Source organism: Brachycentrus maculatus, unplaced genomic scaffold (genome assembly GCF_059751285.1).
Source record: "Brachycentrus maculatus isolate JH-2025_06_01 unplaced genomic scaffold, ASM5975128v1 h1tg000253l, whole genome shotgun sequence".
Lineage (NCBI taxonomy): Eukaryota > Metazoa > Arthropoda > Insecta > Trichoptera > Brachycentridae > Brachycentrus > Brachycentrus maculatus.
Genome location: NW_028281004.1, coordinates 376,137 through 394,835, shown reverse-complemented (window position 1 = coordinate 394,835; position 18,699 = coordinate 376,137). Strand labels below are relative to the sequence as shown.

General features: G+C 36.8%; 1 protein-coding gene across 2 annotated transcripts; it reads left to right on the top strand.

Moving 5' to 3' along the window:
• The first annotated feature begins 489 nt into the window (after positions 1 to 489).
• Positions 490 to 17,689, top strand: grsm (probable aminopeptidase NPEPL1 granny smith protein). Of its 2 annotated transcripts, none has more exons than XM_088265604.1 (12): positions 490 to 587; positions 4,856 to 5,010; positions 6,024 to 6,197; positions 7,709 to 7,880; positions 8,963 to 9,132; positions 9,951 to 10,052; positions 10,540 to 10,662; positions 11,566 to 11,711; positions 13,261 to 13,417; positions 14,192 to 14,368; positions 16,257 to 16,367; positions 16,958 to 17,689. In XM_088265604.1, the coding sequence occupies exons 2-12, from the start codon at positions 4,870 to 4,872 to the stop codon at positions 17,075 to 17,077; spliced, it is 1,593 nt and encodes a 530-aa protein (XP_088121730.1). In that variant the 5' UTR covers positions 490 to 587; positions 4,856 to 4,869; the 3' UTR covers positions 17,078 to 17,689. The 2 variants fall into 2 exon arrangements, with proteins under 2 accessions (XP_088121730.1, XP_088121731.1); XM_088265605.1 differs by lacking the exon at positions 490 to 587 and adding an exon at positions 678 to 825.
• Positions 17,690 to 18,699: the final 1,010 nt, after the last annotated feature.

Sequence of the window (18,699 nt, the reverse complement as noted above, 5' to 3'; positions counted from 1 at the left end):
TAGTTTGGACATGTAGAACGAATGAGTGAGGAAAGAACGGCAAAACAAATTTATGAGACGAATGTTATTGGGAAAAGGAGCAGAAGAAGACCGAGAAAAACTTGGCACGATCAAGTATGCCAAATACTTGAAAGCGGTCAGGTTATGAGTCGTAATAATCGGCGGGTATGTATGAGGAGATACATGAACGTGGGAGACGAAGAATGTTTGCAAAGACAGTGTGGTGTGGCGTTCTATTCTCTCTGCCTACCCCTGCGGGGAAGCAGCGTCATGATTTGTTAGTTAGTTTTAGTTTTTTGCATAAATCCCTGTCCTGTACACCATGGCTGCCGATAAAGATCATAAGAAGGATGTTATATCTATAATTAAGTAGGTACCTACTAATTTTTAAAAATGTAAGTACCTACTTATTTAAAAATGCATTTTAAAATCATCCAAAAAGGCATCGTCATCTGACAACTGACAACTTTACGAACCTCACTTCAGATCAGTTCAGACTGCAACTTTTTGCCGGTTGGGTCGTTGTTTTTATTTGTTGTTCTGGTTAATTTAATTAAAACAAATCATTCGAGAGAGCACTAAACAAGGTATTTAACAAATTTTATCATATCCACGTTACAATTTAGGCATATATTTTTAAAAAATCTTATACATTTTGATTTTCCCATGTTGGTATTGTTAATTTTGTATTTTTTTAGTTGCAAGTACATTAAGTTTTCAACTCTTGTCGTTTAGAAAATTATGCCATCATAGCCGATAAAATGATAGTTTTTAACAATGTATATTTTAAATTACGTACACAATTCAAATATATTATTTTTTCACGTACGTGAAAGGTTGTATACCTACTGAAAATATTATTTTAAATTTATGAACTCCCATAACAGTTTATACTAACTGACTCGTATGTACCTTTTGATTGTAATTTTTATTAATGATGAAAATGGTTGCTTTATGTTTCTGCCCCCAATACCATTATATTGGTGCATAGGGCACCGCATCATGTTAACTCGCTTCAGGTCATATGTATTTTTTGAATTTCCTAACGTCCAAGTGACTCTGAAATCTAGCTACGGCTTATGCAACACCGCTTATCATTGGCTAACTTAGGCTTCAACTTTACAAGTTTTATATTATAGGCTGTAATGATGAAATACAATTTGTTTTTTTAAAATTATTATTTACATAAATATTTCAATTTCATACTATTTCTGTGAGCCTAAGCGGCTCATTATAAGAAATAGTTATCAAATTATGGTAGAGTGGTTTCGAACCGAGAAACTTCCGAGTCCGCGACACTAGCCACGGGACCACAACCCGACACTTAGATTTTTTTTTTTAAACCCTTATCCGCACCCCAATGGTGCATAGGGCACTGTGTCATATAAATGCAGTGTTATCTTGATCGTTTACACATGAAGGAAAGGTGATCAGCCATCCGCTTCAGGTACCAGTCCATGGTAATATTGAATAAATATTACAGTGAAAAAATCACTTATATTTTATTTTACCCCCCTTGGGAATCGAACCCGGGACCTCCAGAACGGCAGCCGAGCGTGCTGACCATTACACTACGGAGGCGGACTTAGATTTATACACATTGCATAACTTATCAGCATTGTTGATTTGACTAAATTACAAATTAGCATAGATATGGCATTTTCAAACGAATGACATTCGTTTGAAAATGCAATAACTAGGCGAAACAATTGTCACAATATAAATTTTTATTTGTTTTTTTAACAATAAAATACAACTTAGTAGACTCAAAAAATCTGTGTTTGATTTGAGTATTAATACATAATATTACATATTTTGTCCGCCTCCGTAGTGTAATGGTCAGCATGCTCGCCTACTGTTCTGGAGGTCCCGGGTTCGATTCCCAGGGGGGTTTAATAAATATATAAGTGATTCTTTCACTGTAATATTTATTCAATATTACACTGGACTGGTACCTGAAGTGGAGGGCTGATCACCTTTCCTTCATGTGTAATCGATCGAGATAACGCTGCGTTTATATGAAGCAGTGCCCTATGCACCATTGGGGTGCGGTAAGGGTTTTATTATTATTATTTATTATTAATACATGAAAAAAGGAAAAAAAAAGCCATGTTAGTTAGTTAGTTAGTTCTGGGAAACGAACACGGGACCTCCAGCACGGTAGCTAAATACGCTAACCATTACACCACGGAGGCAAACAAGAAATATTGTACTCTTATTTATTTAATTTATTCAAACCCTTATCCGCACCCCACTGGTGCATAGGGCACTGCATCATACAAAGTGTTATCTTGATTGTTAACACACGAAAGAAAGGTGATCAGCCCTCTGCTTCAGGTACCAGTCCAGGGTAATATTGAATAAATATTACAGTGAAAGAATCACTTATATATTTATTAAACCCCCCTGGGAATCGAACCCGGGACCTCCAGAACGGTAGGCGAGCATGCTGACCATTACACTACGGAGGCGGACAAAATATGTAATATTATGTATTAATAATATTACATATTTTGTCCGCCTCCAATGCGAACCCGGGACCTCCAGAACGGTAGCCGAGCCTGCTGACCATTACACTACGGAGGCGGACATTTAATTTAACTCATGATATACAACATTTTCATATTTATGAAAATGAAAATGGTATTTTCTGGCGTTTCTCATGTGTGTGATTATAATCCAGGATTCGGACCTCACATACTAATATAAGAGTTTCTGCTTAGTAAAAAGCTTCTTTACATCTCACCAATAGATGTCTCTAGTGAAGTTCTAGTGATTCAAGAACAAGGTTTCTTTTCCTCTCTCCTTATTTATAGAACAATTTAATATTTTATATTTTAGTTATTATACAGACCTGAATGATGGAAGTTTAACTTCTGAAACATGTAGTCTATAATAAAACTCAGGTGGTAAAAAACAAAGTGTTTTCTTTAATCAAATACAACTTAGTGGATTCAAAAAAATCTGTGTTTGATTTAAAAATTAAAACGAAAATTAAAATGCAGCTCTACAAATTAAAAGCCAAATCAATAAATATATTGAAAGGTTATTGTAGAATAAGGAGACTTTTTGGTGAGGACCTCCACATTTTCAACTTGAGAATTTTGTTGAAACTCATATCTTAAACAAATACTACTACTACTACCATCACGCCGTTTCCCCGCAGGGGTAGGCAGAGAGGATGGAACGCCACACTCTTCTGTCCTGACATACACTCCTCGCCTCCTTCACATCCATACATCTAGTCATACATGCCCTCCGATTACGCAGACTTTTGACACCGCCAGATTTTAGGTTCTGATTGATCTGATCGTGCCGAGTCTTTTTCGGTCGTCCACGTTCTGTTTTCCCTCTCACATTCGCCACATATATTTTCTTAGTCATTCTCTCACTATCCATTCGCTCCACATGTCCATACCACCGCAAAGAGCTCTGTCTAATCTTTTCAATTATTCCTCGTTCAGCCTTACATTCCTTTCTTATATCTTCGTTTTTAATTCTGTCATACAATGATTTTCCACACATTCGTCTGAGGGAGCGCATTTCAACAGCATTCACTCTGCTTCTTAAACAAATAAAGTTCTTCAAATAAATAATAAGAGAAAAATGATAATTTTTTCACTATCAATCTATCAGCGCACATTGTGTAATAACTAAAATGATAAAAATCTTAATTTTTTTATTAGTTATTGCCTTAAAAATGAATGATAATGATAAGAGACATCAAACACGGTAAAATAAAACACGTGATTTTTATCTCAATTATTTTTATTAATTGATAAAATTTCCATTGGTTGATAATGAAATTTATCATGAGTTATATTATTTCTTGACATCTCATCAAAGATGAAGAAGAATATGGAAGTCTGGGCATTTACGGGGCTGACGACCGTCACAGGCTGGTTTAAGTGATCACTTTACACACGTGTAACATTCACCAATTCTACCCATTATTGACAACCACACTACTCAAATTCTTGGAAGTTCTATATATATGAACCAATTTAGAAACCTTGTTCTTGAATCACTAGAACTTCACTAGAGACATCTATTGGTGAGATGTAAAGAAGCTTTTTACTAAGCAGAAACTCTTATATTAGTATGTGAGGTCCGAATCCTGGATTATAATCACACACATGAGAAACGCCAGAAAATACCATTTTCATTTTCATAAATATGAAAATGTTGTATATCATGAGTTAAATTAAATGTCCGCCTCCGTAGTGTAATGGTCAGCAGGCTCGGCTACCGTTCTGGAGGTCCCGGGTTCGCATTGGAGGCGGACAAAATATGTAATATTATTAATACATAATATTACATATTTTGTCCGCCTCCGTAGTGTAATGGTCAGCATGCTCGCCTACCGTTCTGGAGGTCCCGGGTTCGATTCCCAGGGGGGTTTAATAAATATATAAGTGATTCTTTCACTGTAATATTTAATCAATATTACACTGGACTGGTACCTGAAGCAGAGGGCTGATCACCTTTCCTTCATGTGTAAAACGATCGAGATAACACTGCGTTTATATGAAGCAGTGCCCTATGCACCATTGGGGTGCGGTAAGGGTTTTATTATTATTATTAATGTTTTTAATAGTTATTATAACATTAATGTGGAATTGTTTAATTGGCTTTATTTTTTTAATGTAACTATGTTTGTAAATGTAATGTAATGTTTACTATTGTTAATGTAACTATTGTTTATTATATACTTTTTTAATGTAAAGCTGTACAGTTCCCGAACAAATAAAATAAAATAAAAGTACATATTGGACAATGTGTGTATATTCCAAATTCAATTTAAGATCACATTTATACTAGATACTTATTAAACAATTGATTAACTTATTTTTAGGTTCTTGTAGCAAAATGCCCGCCGCTGTGAAGGTGGTTTTCGGCCCCCCGGCTTCGAGCGTTCCGGTTCTAATTGTAGGACAACTGAGGCACCTGCAGGCCCTAGACTTCAAAACCCACATACTTCCCAAAGTTGGCCCGGATATCAAGGAGGAGGTAATATTTCTGCTGGTTTTTTTTCTTCAGAAATACCACTTTATAAAACCCGAGTCAGAGTTTCTGGGTTCGAACCCACTCTCCCACAATTTGATACCTATTTCCAGGGCTATATTTTTTTTTCATGTAACGCGCCAGAACGGAGTTCCAGCACCTCTTTTCACAAATCACTCACTCCTTTCAACGACATCATATATCAAAAAAAAAAATTTTCAGGAGATCGTTTTTAAAGTTTAAAAATATAATAAAATGTATTCAAAATAAATATCAAGCCACTTATTGAACTTCTTACTGTGCAACAGATCTTTTTAGGTAAAACCTGAATGTTTTTACTCCATTTGAAAAATATTTAGTTTATTTAAAAAAATAATTAAACACTACCTTTTCTTCAAAATGCAAAAACAACACTTTCTACCCTGTAGCGGGTAAATAATAAGTTAAAAATATTCCGCTTTTGCTGGGATATAGTACATTTTCTGGGCATTCCGAAAACATGCACAACTGAAAATTGCCAATTTTTGATATATGACGTTGAAAGGAGTGATCGATATAAGGAAACCTATCGACCATTTATTTTCTCATTAATATGGGATAATCCCCACAATTTAATTTATTAAAACCAAGGTTGAGGTTTTAAACCAATTGAAGTAATTGAATTTTTTGCTAAGGAGTGAAAGAAATATATTTTTTTATCATTTTCAAAATCAATTTAGATAAAACAATGTTTGTGCTTACGTAATTACAATCTATATTTATATAATTCAACAAAATGATAACACATGGTATTGTAATGAATATTTAAATGATATTTGAATATGTTTTTTTAGTAAAAAGCTTCACATGTAGACTTTTTTTGTTTTAAAAAAAAGCCCTGCCTATTTTTAATAATGAGCTGCTTAGGCTCACAGAAATACTATGAAATTTAAGTATTTTTGTAAATAATAAAAACATCAATATTTATGGTTTTTTTATGAAAATAGAGCTATATAAATCATCCAAAATATTACGTTTAGGTGTGGAATGGTGCTGTGTCCGGCCTGCACGGGGGGGAGACGTGCCCGCTGGTGCTGAGGAGCAGCGTGGCCGCGCTGCCCGCGCGCTGCTCGCGCCACGCCGCGCCCGCGCGCCCCGCGCACCTCACGCGCGCCCTGCAGCACCACAATAAGGGGACAGACCACACCGTTCTGGTAACTTGCCAATTCAATTCAATTTGATTTATTTAATACAGCAGGATCTCTATAACCCGAAACCCCACTAATCCAAACACCTCTGTAATCCGAACGCCGACTCATCATTTCAATTCCAGAAGGTAATAACAAGGCTGTACCAATTTTTTTTTCTACAATAATGTGAAAGCTTTTAAAAAGGTGACTAATTTTGATATCATTGAATTGTGATGGCTTGACTCTGGCCAATGTCAGTACCCGACGGATTCTCCAGTTCTTTGGACACGTTGCGCGTGGAACGAGGATAGCTTGGAACAACTAGTTGTGATCGGTGGCCTGGAGGGAAAGAGAGGGAGAGGAAGATCACCACACGATGGACCAATCAAATTAAGTCAGCAGCAGGCACCTCGGTGGTTGGAGCGCTACGTGCAGCGCAGTCAAGGGATAACTGGAGAAGAGTCATTGCTTCTGCAAGGGTCACAACCCTCAGCAATGAGGAATAAGACGGAGAAGAGAAGAAATTGTAATATTTTAGTATTTTATGTATCAATGTTAAATAAAACACTGAGTCTATTAATTTGTATTTTATTGTTAAAAAACACATAACAATAAAATACAACTTAGTAGACTCAAAAAATCAGTGTTTGATTTAAGTATTTTGAGTCTAATAAAAAAAAATATTGCAATTGGTTTTCATATTGGCTTGCGACAAGCCCAAACGAGAGCGTTTACGCATTTTTTTTGTATGGCCGGCCTGGCAAGCACAGAATTGGAGACCATGTTAACGCGCTCGTGGCAGCAAACCGATTAATATACATATTGTAGTCGTACAGGAGAAAGCGACCAACTAACAAAACGTAAAATGTTCAGGGGGGCCATTTAAGTCACTTTTGCTCGGCAACAAAATAAACATCAATGCAGTTTGTCATTTTTAACAAGTTACCATATTATACTTCCATGTTTAAAATCCTTTGGGATTTTTTCAGGGCAGTATTAATCATTCCAGTACAAAAATTATGTCCGACTTTCTCTGGGGAGTGGGTTCTTTTTACATTTTTTTTTTCATTAAATCGATGTATTACGAAGATAGAAATTATATTAAAATAAATCAAATTAAAACAACAACAAAAAACACCTATTCGAAACATTTTTCAATTATGACAAAATTACACACAAATATCCACAGATGTCATTGCTATACAAGTTGCATCATACTTACTGACAGACGGACTTCGACGTTCATCAACGTCCATACTCCTTTAAGGAAAATTTGTACTGACGTTAATTTACGTCCATACTCCCGGACAGATTAAGCTAGTAAGATATCAAATAGTCAATGATCACGTTTTTGTAAAGAATGCACTTGGTCACTTTCTCCCGTATGACTGCGATATGGTGTAAATAATGGTTTGTATTAAGTGTAATAATAATCCAACTGAAGAAATAAAATAAAAATACCCAGGCTTTCATATTCTTCTACATCTGCGTTGAGATATAAGTATAAACTAACAAAGTTTGTCTTGTACGTTTAGCTGGTGTGCGAGAAGAGCGAGTTGTACGCGTCGGCCTGCGCCGTCGGGCGGGCGTACCCGCTGTTCTCCCGGCGCTCCGGGGGCGCCGGCAGCGGGGACTCAGCGGAGGCAGACTCTCCGGTGACAGCGTACGTCGACATCCTGCTGGTTCCGCCAACCGCTGCCCCATCCAGTGAGTGGCCAAACTTGGACTTATTATTTTTTGACCCACTTTTGTGAAATTTCTCTCTGTGCAGTTCAGTGTTTAGATGACAATTTATATATATATTACTACTACTACTACTACTACTACTACTACTACTACTACTACTACTACTACTACTACTACTACTACTACTACCATCACGCCGTTTCCCCACAGGGGTAGGCAGAGAGGATGGAACGCCACACTCTGACATACACTGTCCTGACATACACTCCTCGCCTCCTTCACATCCATACATCTGTCATACATGCCCTCCGATTACGCAGACTTTTGACACTGCCAGATTTTAGGTTCTGATTGATCTGATCGTGCCAAGTCTTTTTTTTTAATATTTATATATATATATATATATATATATATATATATATATATATATATATATATATATATATATATACACACTAGCTTCCTGCGGTGTCGATTCCCAGCTATCCATCTCTTTCATCTCTTTGGTGGTCTGCCCGGGAGTCCTCTACCTTGTGCAGTGCAATGTGGGGGAGTCTGGATGGTTCCATTGTCCTCACATGCGCATACCATTGTCTTCTTCGTTGCCTTCCCCACTAACGACATCTTCCATCTCTGTATTTATCTTACGCTGGTTTTCCTTATTCTGTCTTAGGGATACATTTATTATAAATGATAAGAGTAGTGAAGGACTTGGTACCAAAAACCAGTGAACAGAAGGAACCCTTTTCTAGTGGAACAGAAAGCCGGTTGACGACAGTCACCAGTCCGGCTTCTCCTGAGGAGTGCAACGTGGTTTCCTCCCAGCAATGAGCAAATACTGACAAGTTCTTGATTGGCCTACTCTAGATTATCCCTCCTGTCCCCAACACAGAAAATAAAATTAAAAATTAAAATAAAACATAATATTAGGTAGAAGAAACAAGAATCCACTTAACCTATAAACCTCGCACAAAATAAATGCAAATCCCATCTATAATAAAATCCCTATTATATGGTGAGACTTCTGTGGATCAATAAAAGTTGCAAATACTGTAATAACATCCACATTCTTGAATGATTAATGTTTGTGTCCATATTTGTAGAAGGCAGTCCGGATGAAGGTGTGTGGGTGGCTCCCGCGGGAAGTCTAGCCAGCACCGAGGTGACCGCTGAAGACAGGAAGACCTTGGAGGATGCTGTTGAAGCCATCCGCCTCACAGCCCTCATAGTCGACACTCCAACCAACGAGATGAACGTCACCCATTTCCTTGAGGTGACCTATTTTTCACCAATCCTGGCTCAGTATTGACTAATATCGGCTCATTCTTAGCCTATCTTAGCTCATTTTACAACAATTTAAGGTCACAATTAGACAATCTTGAGTCATTTTACACCGATCTTGGCTCATTTTACACTAATCTTAGCTCATACTTAACCAATGGCTTCACTAATCTGGGCTTATTTTTCACTAATCTTGGCTCATTCTTCACCAATTTTGTTTCATTTTTTACTAATATTAGCTCATACTTAACCAATTTTGGCTCAGTTACCATTCTTAGTTCATTTTAAGCATTGACATGCATGACAGTTGTTGGGAGAATGATGATTCATCCATTTTTTCTTTATAACATATTTGAGGAATGAAATAGAACGAAAGGTTTTTTTTATTTTTTTTTAATTTACATCAATTGTATACATTTATTTAAACATATTTAAAATATTTTTTGCTGAGACCCACCAAGCCACCTTGTGTGTCTTGTCGGTGGAGTTCTTTTTACATACATTTTTTTACTGTTTTTAACCATTTTAACCTAATATACACACAAAAAAGAGAAAAAAATTAATAATATAAACTATTTTACAATTTTCATAGAATTAACTCTTGATCATTTACCCATTCCTTTTGCCTTTGTTCCATATTTTATTTTGACCTCTAACCTCCGTCGGCAACAAATTAAAAATGTTCGGAACGATATACTGCAGTGTTGGACTCCCATATTTATTGTTAATTATTGGAACTATCAAACCTTCATTGTGTGTAAATCGTGTATCATGGTTTAATGAAGTAATTTATTTGTTTTTAATTTACAGAAAATATCCGCTGTCGGAGAGGAATTCAAAATAAAGCCAAAGATAATACGTGGTATTGAACTAGATGAACAGGGATTCGGAGGAATTTACGGAGTTGGGAAGGTTGGAACACATGTATTCTGTTTTTCACAACTTGATACAGCATGTCATGATAAATGATTTTTATCTATTGCACATAATAGAGGTGTGGGCAGAAGGCAGATCTCCTGGCTCCGGAATATACGAGATTGGACGGGGATCAGGACCGTCGAGGTGCTGTTTAGAGCTGCACGAGACAAGTGGTAGGGTACATCAGGGGGACCTGACATGACACGACCAGAAGAAGATATATAATAATTTTATGTTATAATAAATGTATTCTTTAGTCTTTGGGTGTTTTTTTTTCAAATATTTTCCTATAAATGTTTACTTTAAAATCTTGTTCGGATTTCCTGGTATTTCAGATTTCCGAGGTTCGGATTTCCATTTTTATTTATTTAGATCACATGTTGCATGCGAATCAGACTTGTGTCGCATGCAAATCAGAGTTACACCACTTGCGAGTCAGAGATGGATGGGTTAAATAATTGATTTGTTTGACTGGTTGCAGGCCGCTAGCGTTCCCCCTGCCCTGGCGGTGCTCAGCTGGTGTCCGGAGGGGGCCACGGAGACTGTGGCGTGGGTCGGGAAGGGGATCGTGTACGACACAGGTGGTCTGAGCATCAAGTCCAAGGTAAAAAGATACTTTTACTATAAAAAATTGTTAGTTGAAAATTTTTAAAGAAAACACCATTTGCTGCCACTACGGCATAATAGTGTCAGGTTGTGGTCCCGTGGTTAGTGTCGCGGAAATTTGAGTCAGAGTTTCTCGGTTCGAACCCACTCTACCACAATTTGATACCTATTTCTTATAATGAGCCGCTTAGGCTCACAGAAATAGTATGAAATTGAAGTATTTTTGTAAATAATAAATAACACAAATATCTTCTTTTCTTTTCTATAAAAAAAACATATTTATAAGTCATCATATTAACACAGTGTTATCTTGATCGTTAACATATAAAAGGAAGGTGATTAGCACTCCTCTTCATGTACCAAGGGTAATATTGAATAAATGAGAGAATACGGCTATTACCCTCGGCTCTACCCGACCGAGTTTCTCCAGGATATGCTTGGCTACAATAGTTTAAAGACGAGAAAGATTGTGTATTTGATTACGCATTTTTATCCATTGTTGCGCGGTATGATCGATAATCCTGAAATTATCCGGAGCATTGGTCTGTATGTTCCCGATAGTTACCTAAGACAGCGTCGGCATAGATTGTTTCCCATTCCTATACACAGGACCAACCTGCCGATGCTTATGCCTGTAGGATGAGCTACCGCTTTGTTGAACAATATCTAATTGGATATAGATCTGTTCCATGTGTCTGAAGGAGTTTTCCGAAGCGGGATTCTCCTACACCTTTTAGCAATAGTTCTTGCATATATTTTATTTTAATGTATGGGATTTTAATTTTTTTTAGTTTGTAATGTATATATTAATTGAAATAAATAAATTGAATTGAAATTGAAATACATATAATAGTGAAGAAATCACTTATACTTTGTTGATTTACTAACCGAATTGTTGCAGACGGGAATGCCGGGGATGAAGAGGGACTGCGGAGGCGCGGCGGCCATCTTGGGAGCCTTCCAAGCCGTGGTGCGCGCCGGCTTCCGGCAGAACCTCCACGCCGTCTTCTGTCTCGCCGAGAACTCTGTCGGGCCCGAATCCACAAGGTATTAACTCCGCTAATCTTACAATATCCACATTTTAACCTTTACCGAGTGGTACATTGGAGTCAATGTCGAGTGTCACTGGATTTTGTTCCACCAGCTCCAATGTTGATTGAGACTCAACATGGTATAAAACATCTTTTTGCAGATGATTTTAAAATAATAACAATAATAAATGTGAACAAGTATTTGGACACACTCAAAGTGTTGTAAATAAATTATCTGGTTCTATTATAAGCTAAAATAATATTTTCTGGCATTTCTCATGTTGCTCACTCCTTACAAGAACGTCATAAATAAAAAATTGACAATTTTCAGTTGTGCATGCTTTCGGAATGCCCAGAAAATGTACTATATTCCAGCAAAAGAGGCATATTTTTAACTTAATATTTACCCGCTACAGGGCAGAAAGTGTTGTTTTTGCATTTTGAAGAAAAGGTACTGTTTAAGTTTTTTCTTAAATTTATTCAATATTTTTCAAATGGAAAAAAACCTTCAGGTTGTACCTAAAAATATCTGTTGCACAGTAAAAAGTTCAATAAGTGGCTTGATATTTATTTTTAATACATTGTATTACATTTTTAAGCTTTAAAAACGATCTCCTGAAAAATCAAGTTTTTTGATTTATGAAGTTCTTGAAAGGAGTGAGCGATGTGTGTGATTATAATCCAGGATTCGGACTCTGCTCAATAAAAAGCTTCTTTCCATCTCACCAATAGATGTCTCTAGTAAAGTTCTAGTGATTCAAGAACAATGTTTCAAAATTGGTTCATACATATAGAACTTCCTAGAATTTGAGTTGTGTGGTTGTTAATAATGGATAGAATTGGTGAATGTTACACGTGTGTAAAGTGATCACTTAAACTAGCCTATGACGGTCGTCAGCTCCGTAAATGCCCAGACTTCTATATTCTTCTTCATCTTTGATGAGATGTCAAAAAATAATATTAAAATAATAGGTTTGTTTTTTACTTGAGTTTTCCTGCCAGACCAGACAGTATACTTGATGTTCTAGAATTACTAAACAGTGTAGATGCAGCTGAAAAGGAATTGGGGTTATCCATGTCAACAAAACTAAATGGATGACATTTCGCTCACTCCTTTCAAGAACGTCATAAATCAAAAATCGACAATTTTCAGTTGTGCATGTTTTCGGAATGCCCAGAAAATGTACTATATCCCAGCAAAAGAGGCATATTTTTAACTCAATATTTACCCACTACTGGGCAGAAAATGTTGTTTTTGCATTTTGAAGAAAAGGTATTGTTTAATTATTTTTTTAAATATACTAAATATTTTTCAAATGGAGGAAATACCTTCAGGTTTTACCTAAAAAGATCTGTTGCATAGTAAAAACTTCAATAAGTGGCTTGATATTTATTTTTAATACATTGTGTTATATTTTTAAACTTTAAAAACGTTCTCCCGAGAAATCAAGTTTTTTGATTTATGACGTTCTTGAAAGGAGTGAGCGATTTGTCAGTTTTGTTCAAATTTCGCCCCGGATCGATTGCAGACGTCCACCAGTTTTATTAAATTTTTTTGTTGTCAGGCCGGACGATATCCACACGCTGTATTCCGGATACACGGTGGAGATAAACAACACGGACGCCGAGGGCCGGCTGGTGCTGGCCGACGGGGTCGCCTACGCGCACAAGGACCTCAAGGCTGACATCATCCTGGACATGGCGACCCTGACTGGTGCACAGGTAACCGCCCCCCCCTCTGTTGATCCGTAGCATTCTTCAAAATTTCAGTACAAAATGTTTTCCTTTCTCTTCTTTAGCCTTCTGTCATCTCTTCTTTTTCCTTCTTCAAACTCTTATCCGCATCCCAATGGTGCATAGGGCACTGCATCATATAAAGACAGTGTTATCTTGATAGGTTAACAGGCTGGTTTAAGTGATCACTTTACACACGTGTAACATTCACCAATTCTACCCATAATTTGAATTGTAGCCATGATTGACAACCACACTACTCAAATTCATATTATTTTTTGACATCTCATCAAAGATGAAGAAGAACATGGAAGTCTGGGCATTTACGGGGCTGACGACCGTCATAGGCTGGTTCAAGTGATCACTTTACACACGTGTAACATTCACCAAATCTACCCATTATTGACAACCACACTACTCAAATTCTTGGAAGTTCTGTGTTCTATATGAACCAATTTAGAAACCTTGTTCTTGAATCACTAGAACTTCACTAGCGACATCTATTGGTGAGATGTAAAGAAGCTTTTTATTAAGCAGAAACTCTTATATTATGATGAGATGTCATAAAATAATATGAAAATAACTCCTGTAATTGGAGATAATCCAGATTTTGTGAACAAGTATTTGGACACACTCAAAATGTTGTTCTCAAATTCTGTATAACATGAATTTTAACCATGATTCACAACCACACTAAAAATTATTTAAAACTTATTACATAAATATGAATACTAGAGTCTGATTATCTTCATTTATCCGCAGGGCATAGCGCTGGGCAAGTACCACGCGGCGGTGCTGGGCAACAGCGGGCCCTGGGAGGCGGCAGCGTGCGCGGCGGGGCGCCGCTCCGGGGACCTCGCCTTCCCGGTGCCCTACGCGCCTGAGCTGCACTTCTCCGAGTTCGCCTCCAGCATGGCCGACATGAAGAACAGCGTCGCCGTAAGTGCTCTCTACAGTAGCTAGTCAGCTGTATAGCATTTGGTCTGCTCATATGCAACAGATATCGCTCATTCCTTTCAAGAACGTCATAAATAAAAAACTTTATTTTTCAGGAGAACGTTTTTAAAGTTTAAAAATATAATACAATGTTTTAAAAATAAATATAAAGCCACTTATTGAACTTTTTACTGTGCAACAGATCTTTTTAGGTAAAACCTGAAGGTTTTTTCTCCATTTGAAAAATATTTTTTATGTTTCAAAAAATAATTAAACAATACCTTTTCTTCAACATGCAAAAACAACACTTTCTGCCCTGTAGCGAGTAAATATTAAGTTAAAAATATGCCGCTTTTTCTGGGATATAGTATATTTTCTGGGCATTCCGAAAACATGCACAACTGAAAATTTACAATTTTTTATTTATGACGTTCTGGAAAGAAGTGAGCTATATCATAGCATTTGGTATGCCAAATACTTAAAAATGGTCAGGTTAGGAGTCTAAATAATCGGCATAAATAATAATGTATGAGGAGATGCGTGAACGTGGAAGAGGCGAAGAATAAAAACAAGTACATAAATAATTTACTTATAAAATCCATTTCTTTAATCAAATCATACTTTAAACCTTTACCATAACTTGCATCTAAATTATTATTAAAATTCAATGCTAAACTTGTTCAATTTAAATTCATTTTGCCAGAAAACGTATATAAAAGCTTTGTTTTCAACCCCTGCCTTGTTGTGTATATAACATTTTGAATTTTGTCTAGCCTTCCACCAGTCTGATGATGTCGGTTACACAACGAAACCCAGTCGCTGATCAAATAAAATTAATGCGGAAAAAACTTCATAGTACTGTAATATATTTGGCTCAGGCAAATCAATATGTACTTATTTATTTTTTTACAAAAATGTTAATAAAATTAGTATATAACCACTCACCGAGATTTTTACGTCTACCGGTTTCGAGACGTACCCGTCTCTTCGTCAGGACAACCACTAACACAGCATGCAAACAATACTACCCTTCACCACCATAGCACCATTTACACACTCAAAACTACACAAAATGTCTAACAAATGCGATTTTTGGTCGACCCGAAGACCAACATGCACTATAGTTTTCAATACAGACATGCGTTACAAGCCGAGGTTAAACATACATTAAAATTAGACTAGGAATCGAATCTACTTATATACTTGTAGGATGAGAGGAGTGGGGGGGGTTCGAATTGGATATTGACGAATCGTGTTTAATCGATGTCGAATCAAACAATGGACTATATGTAAAATTTATTTGGTTGTTAATTAGAGGAATATTATTTTTAAGTGCTTTTTATGTACTGAGAAGTCGGAATAGGATTTTCCCGAGCAGCACTCGGGCTCATCGCTACAATGCTAATTCCTTGCCCAAGTCACACTCGGGCTAAATTTGGAACTGGTTAACATACTCACTTAAAGTATTCCAGTTTTAAGACCGTGCCAACACCCAGGATTAAGAGAGATTTTCTTCAATTAAATTCCACATAACCATGTTCTGATCTTGAAATAATAAAATGGCCAACAATGCTAAAGAGAGCAATGCATTAAACCAACTGTTTCTAGAACCTCTCTCTCTCTGGTCTCAGTCCTGCGGATTGGTCTGTAGCAACAGATGACATCTCTTTCACCATTCTCGCCTCTTTTCGGAAGTCCTCTTCAGCTCCTCATACGTCGAGCAGCCCATGTCTTTGTATAAGTCGCTTAGGTATTGGCGGCGTGGGCGTCCTCTGGCGTTTATTCCCTCCATCGTCCCCTCTATTATTTGGTGCAGGAAACCCTCTTAGCACCTTGTCTAGAACCTAAACAGTTTAATTTGTAACTTTCTATGAATATATTCTGTTTTCAGGACCGTAACAACGCGCAGGTGTCGTGCGCCGGGCTGTTTGTAGGCTTCCAGCTGGGGTGGGACTTCCCGGGAGTCTGGATACACGTAGACATGGCCGACCCGTCGCATTGCGTGAGTCCCGCATCTATATTATTTATCCATTCGGCATCAACTTGTGGAATGACATTTTGATTATTATACTCATGTAATATCACTTGATGAGTTTTGTATCATTACACATGACTAGTTTTGAAAACTAAAGTTGTTTTCATCATTGGAAATGTACATGTCTACCCCTGAAGATGAAAAGGTTCTTGTCGAAACCGGTTGGAGAGTACCAAAAATAAAAGTGAATAAAAACAAAGTTTTATAAAATGTGCCACAAATTATCTGCAAAAAGATGGAAGTCTTGAGTATTTGAGAGTTAACTATGTACCTGGAATTTGGCTGGCTTAAGCGATTACTTTATACCCTTGTGTAACGTATATTGCTAGGCAAAATAGAGGGTCGACAAGGTGTGGGCAGAAGGCAGATCTCCTGGTTCCGGAACATACGAGATTGGACGGGGACCTGTTTAGAACTGCCCAAGATAAGGACAATTATTCTCAAGTGATAGACGACGTCAGGGGAACCTGACATGACACGCACAGAAGAGATATCATCGGTAGGGTGAATAATCCAGTGTGAGTAAAAATTTGTTAATAATATCTTTTTTTTATCAGGGAGAGCGCGCTACTGGATACGGAGTCGCTCTGCTGAGTGTTTTGTTTGGTGACCGGACCAACCGAGAACTTCTCAGGAGTCTGTCACCTCACGCATCGTCACCTATGGATGTATCGTAGACAGAACATGTACAAATATAACCACACATGTGTTTTAATTATTTTTTTAAAGAACTTATGCAACATAATCATTGTTTAACTTTTATATAACATCTGATCATCGTACTTTGATGTCATACAGAAATATACACACATATATATCATTTTGTATGTTTGGTTTTTAAATTTTTGTATTTTTTAGTTCAAATAAACAGTTTTAAATGTTTTAAATTTTATAATACGCTTTTGAGGTAATCTATCCTTCATCATGAGAAATCTATTAGAATAAGTAAGAAAAGTAAAATGCATGTTAACACGTTGTCGGCGGGACACGGCATTTGCCGTTTTTCGCGGACTGTCGGTCAACTGGGGGACACGGCAAATGCCGTTTTTGTCGACTGTCGGTTATCGGCGGGAAACGGCAATATACGGGTTTGTTATCAGCGTGAAATAAAACGCGTTGAAGGGTAATCTGCTACCTGGGTGCTAGGCGACAGTCTGTTGACGTTATTTGAGATGCCTTGTCCGGATTGGCTAGTGTGTCGCTTGTAAAGGCGTCGCCAGAAATCTAGAGTTTTTATACGATCTCAATCTCCAGTTTAGTTTGAGTCATTTCACGTATTGGACTATTTTTCATACCGCTCGCACTGTTTTGTTTACTGTTTGGTATTTTATTATTTGAATATATTAGCATTGTATAGGAAATGATACCTCGGAGGGGAAGACTATTTTTTAGAGTTTACAATGCTTCTAAAATTATGAAATACGGAATACTTAATTAAAAATTATCATTTTAATTTATATTTGATGATTAAACGTCATGTATGATTTCATCGAAAATATTATTTGGTTCAGAAATTGGGTCAATTTTAAGAAAGCGATATATTTTTGCGCTAATCGTGAAAAACGTCCGCTATAGGCTAGAGTCTATTGTTCGAAGCGCCCGACTACAATGTGTTAAAAACCACTCATTTGTTACGTGGCAAGTTAAATGAATGCGTGGAATCAAATCTGCAATACCAGGTTCGTAGTCGAATGTCTACCCTTAAATACTTACCCTACTTCAGACATCATCGCATGGTAGGGAAGATAAATAAAACAGAGTTATTTTTATAGTTTTATTAATTTTTGTTACGCAAATGTTGATAAATTTAATAATAATCCAAAACTGTAAAAATTTCATAAAAAACGACTTGTATACACAATAATAAGGCAATCATTCCTCAAACTCTGATTACATAAACAATTCCTCTCGCAGCATCCGCTACAATAATTACTTCCAAACAATTTCGCAATCAAAATCTCCCAAAAAGCAGACTAAAAATAACAAAATATTGCACAATATTCTAGTATAGCCGTCGGTACGGAGGACACAGTTAAACCGGGCAAGACTTCCAGAACGTTCCAATCTCTCTGTTTTATTACATTCCAAAATTACAAGCTACAAGTATTTGACTAATAATGGTTCAAATTGATAACGATGCCTGTCGTCTTAAACATTACATTTCTAACCCAGAGATGGCGTTGTCGAGAATATTTTTTTTTTATTCAGAACAGTGATTCTTTTTTCCTGCATGGTATGTGCCTAAATTATAAATGACATCAAGGTTAAATTATCAATTAAGTGTTCAATGATGAATAAT

Bases quoted from the DNA above. Each gene is read 5' to 3' on its own strand.
- grsm (XM_088265605.1), top strand. From the start codon at position 762: ATGATAGTTTTTAACAATGTATATTTTAAATTACGTACACAATTCAAA. The intron at 9,133-9,950 runs GTGACCTATTTT...TTTAATTTACAG, and splicing joins ACGTCACCCATTTCCTTGAG to AAAATATCCGCTGTCGGAGA. The intron at 14,369-16,256 runs GTAAGTGCTCTC...TTCTGTTTTCAG, and splicing joins ACATGAAGAACAGCGTCGCC to GACCGTAACAACGCGCAGGT.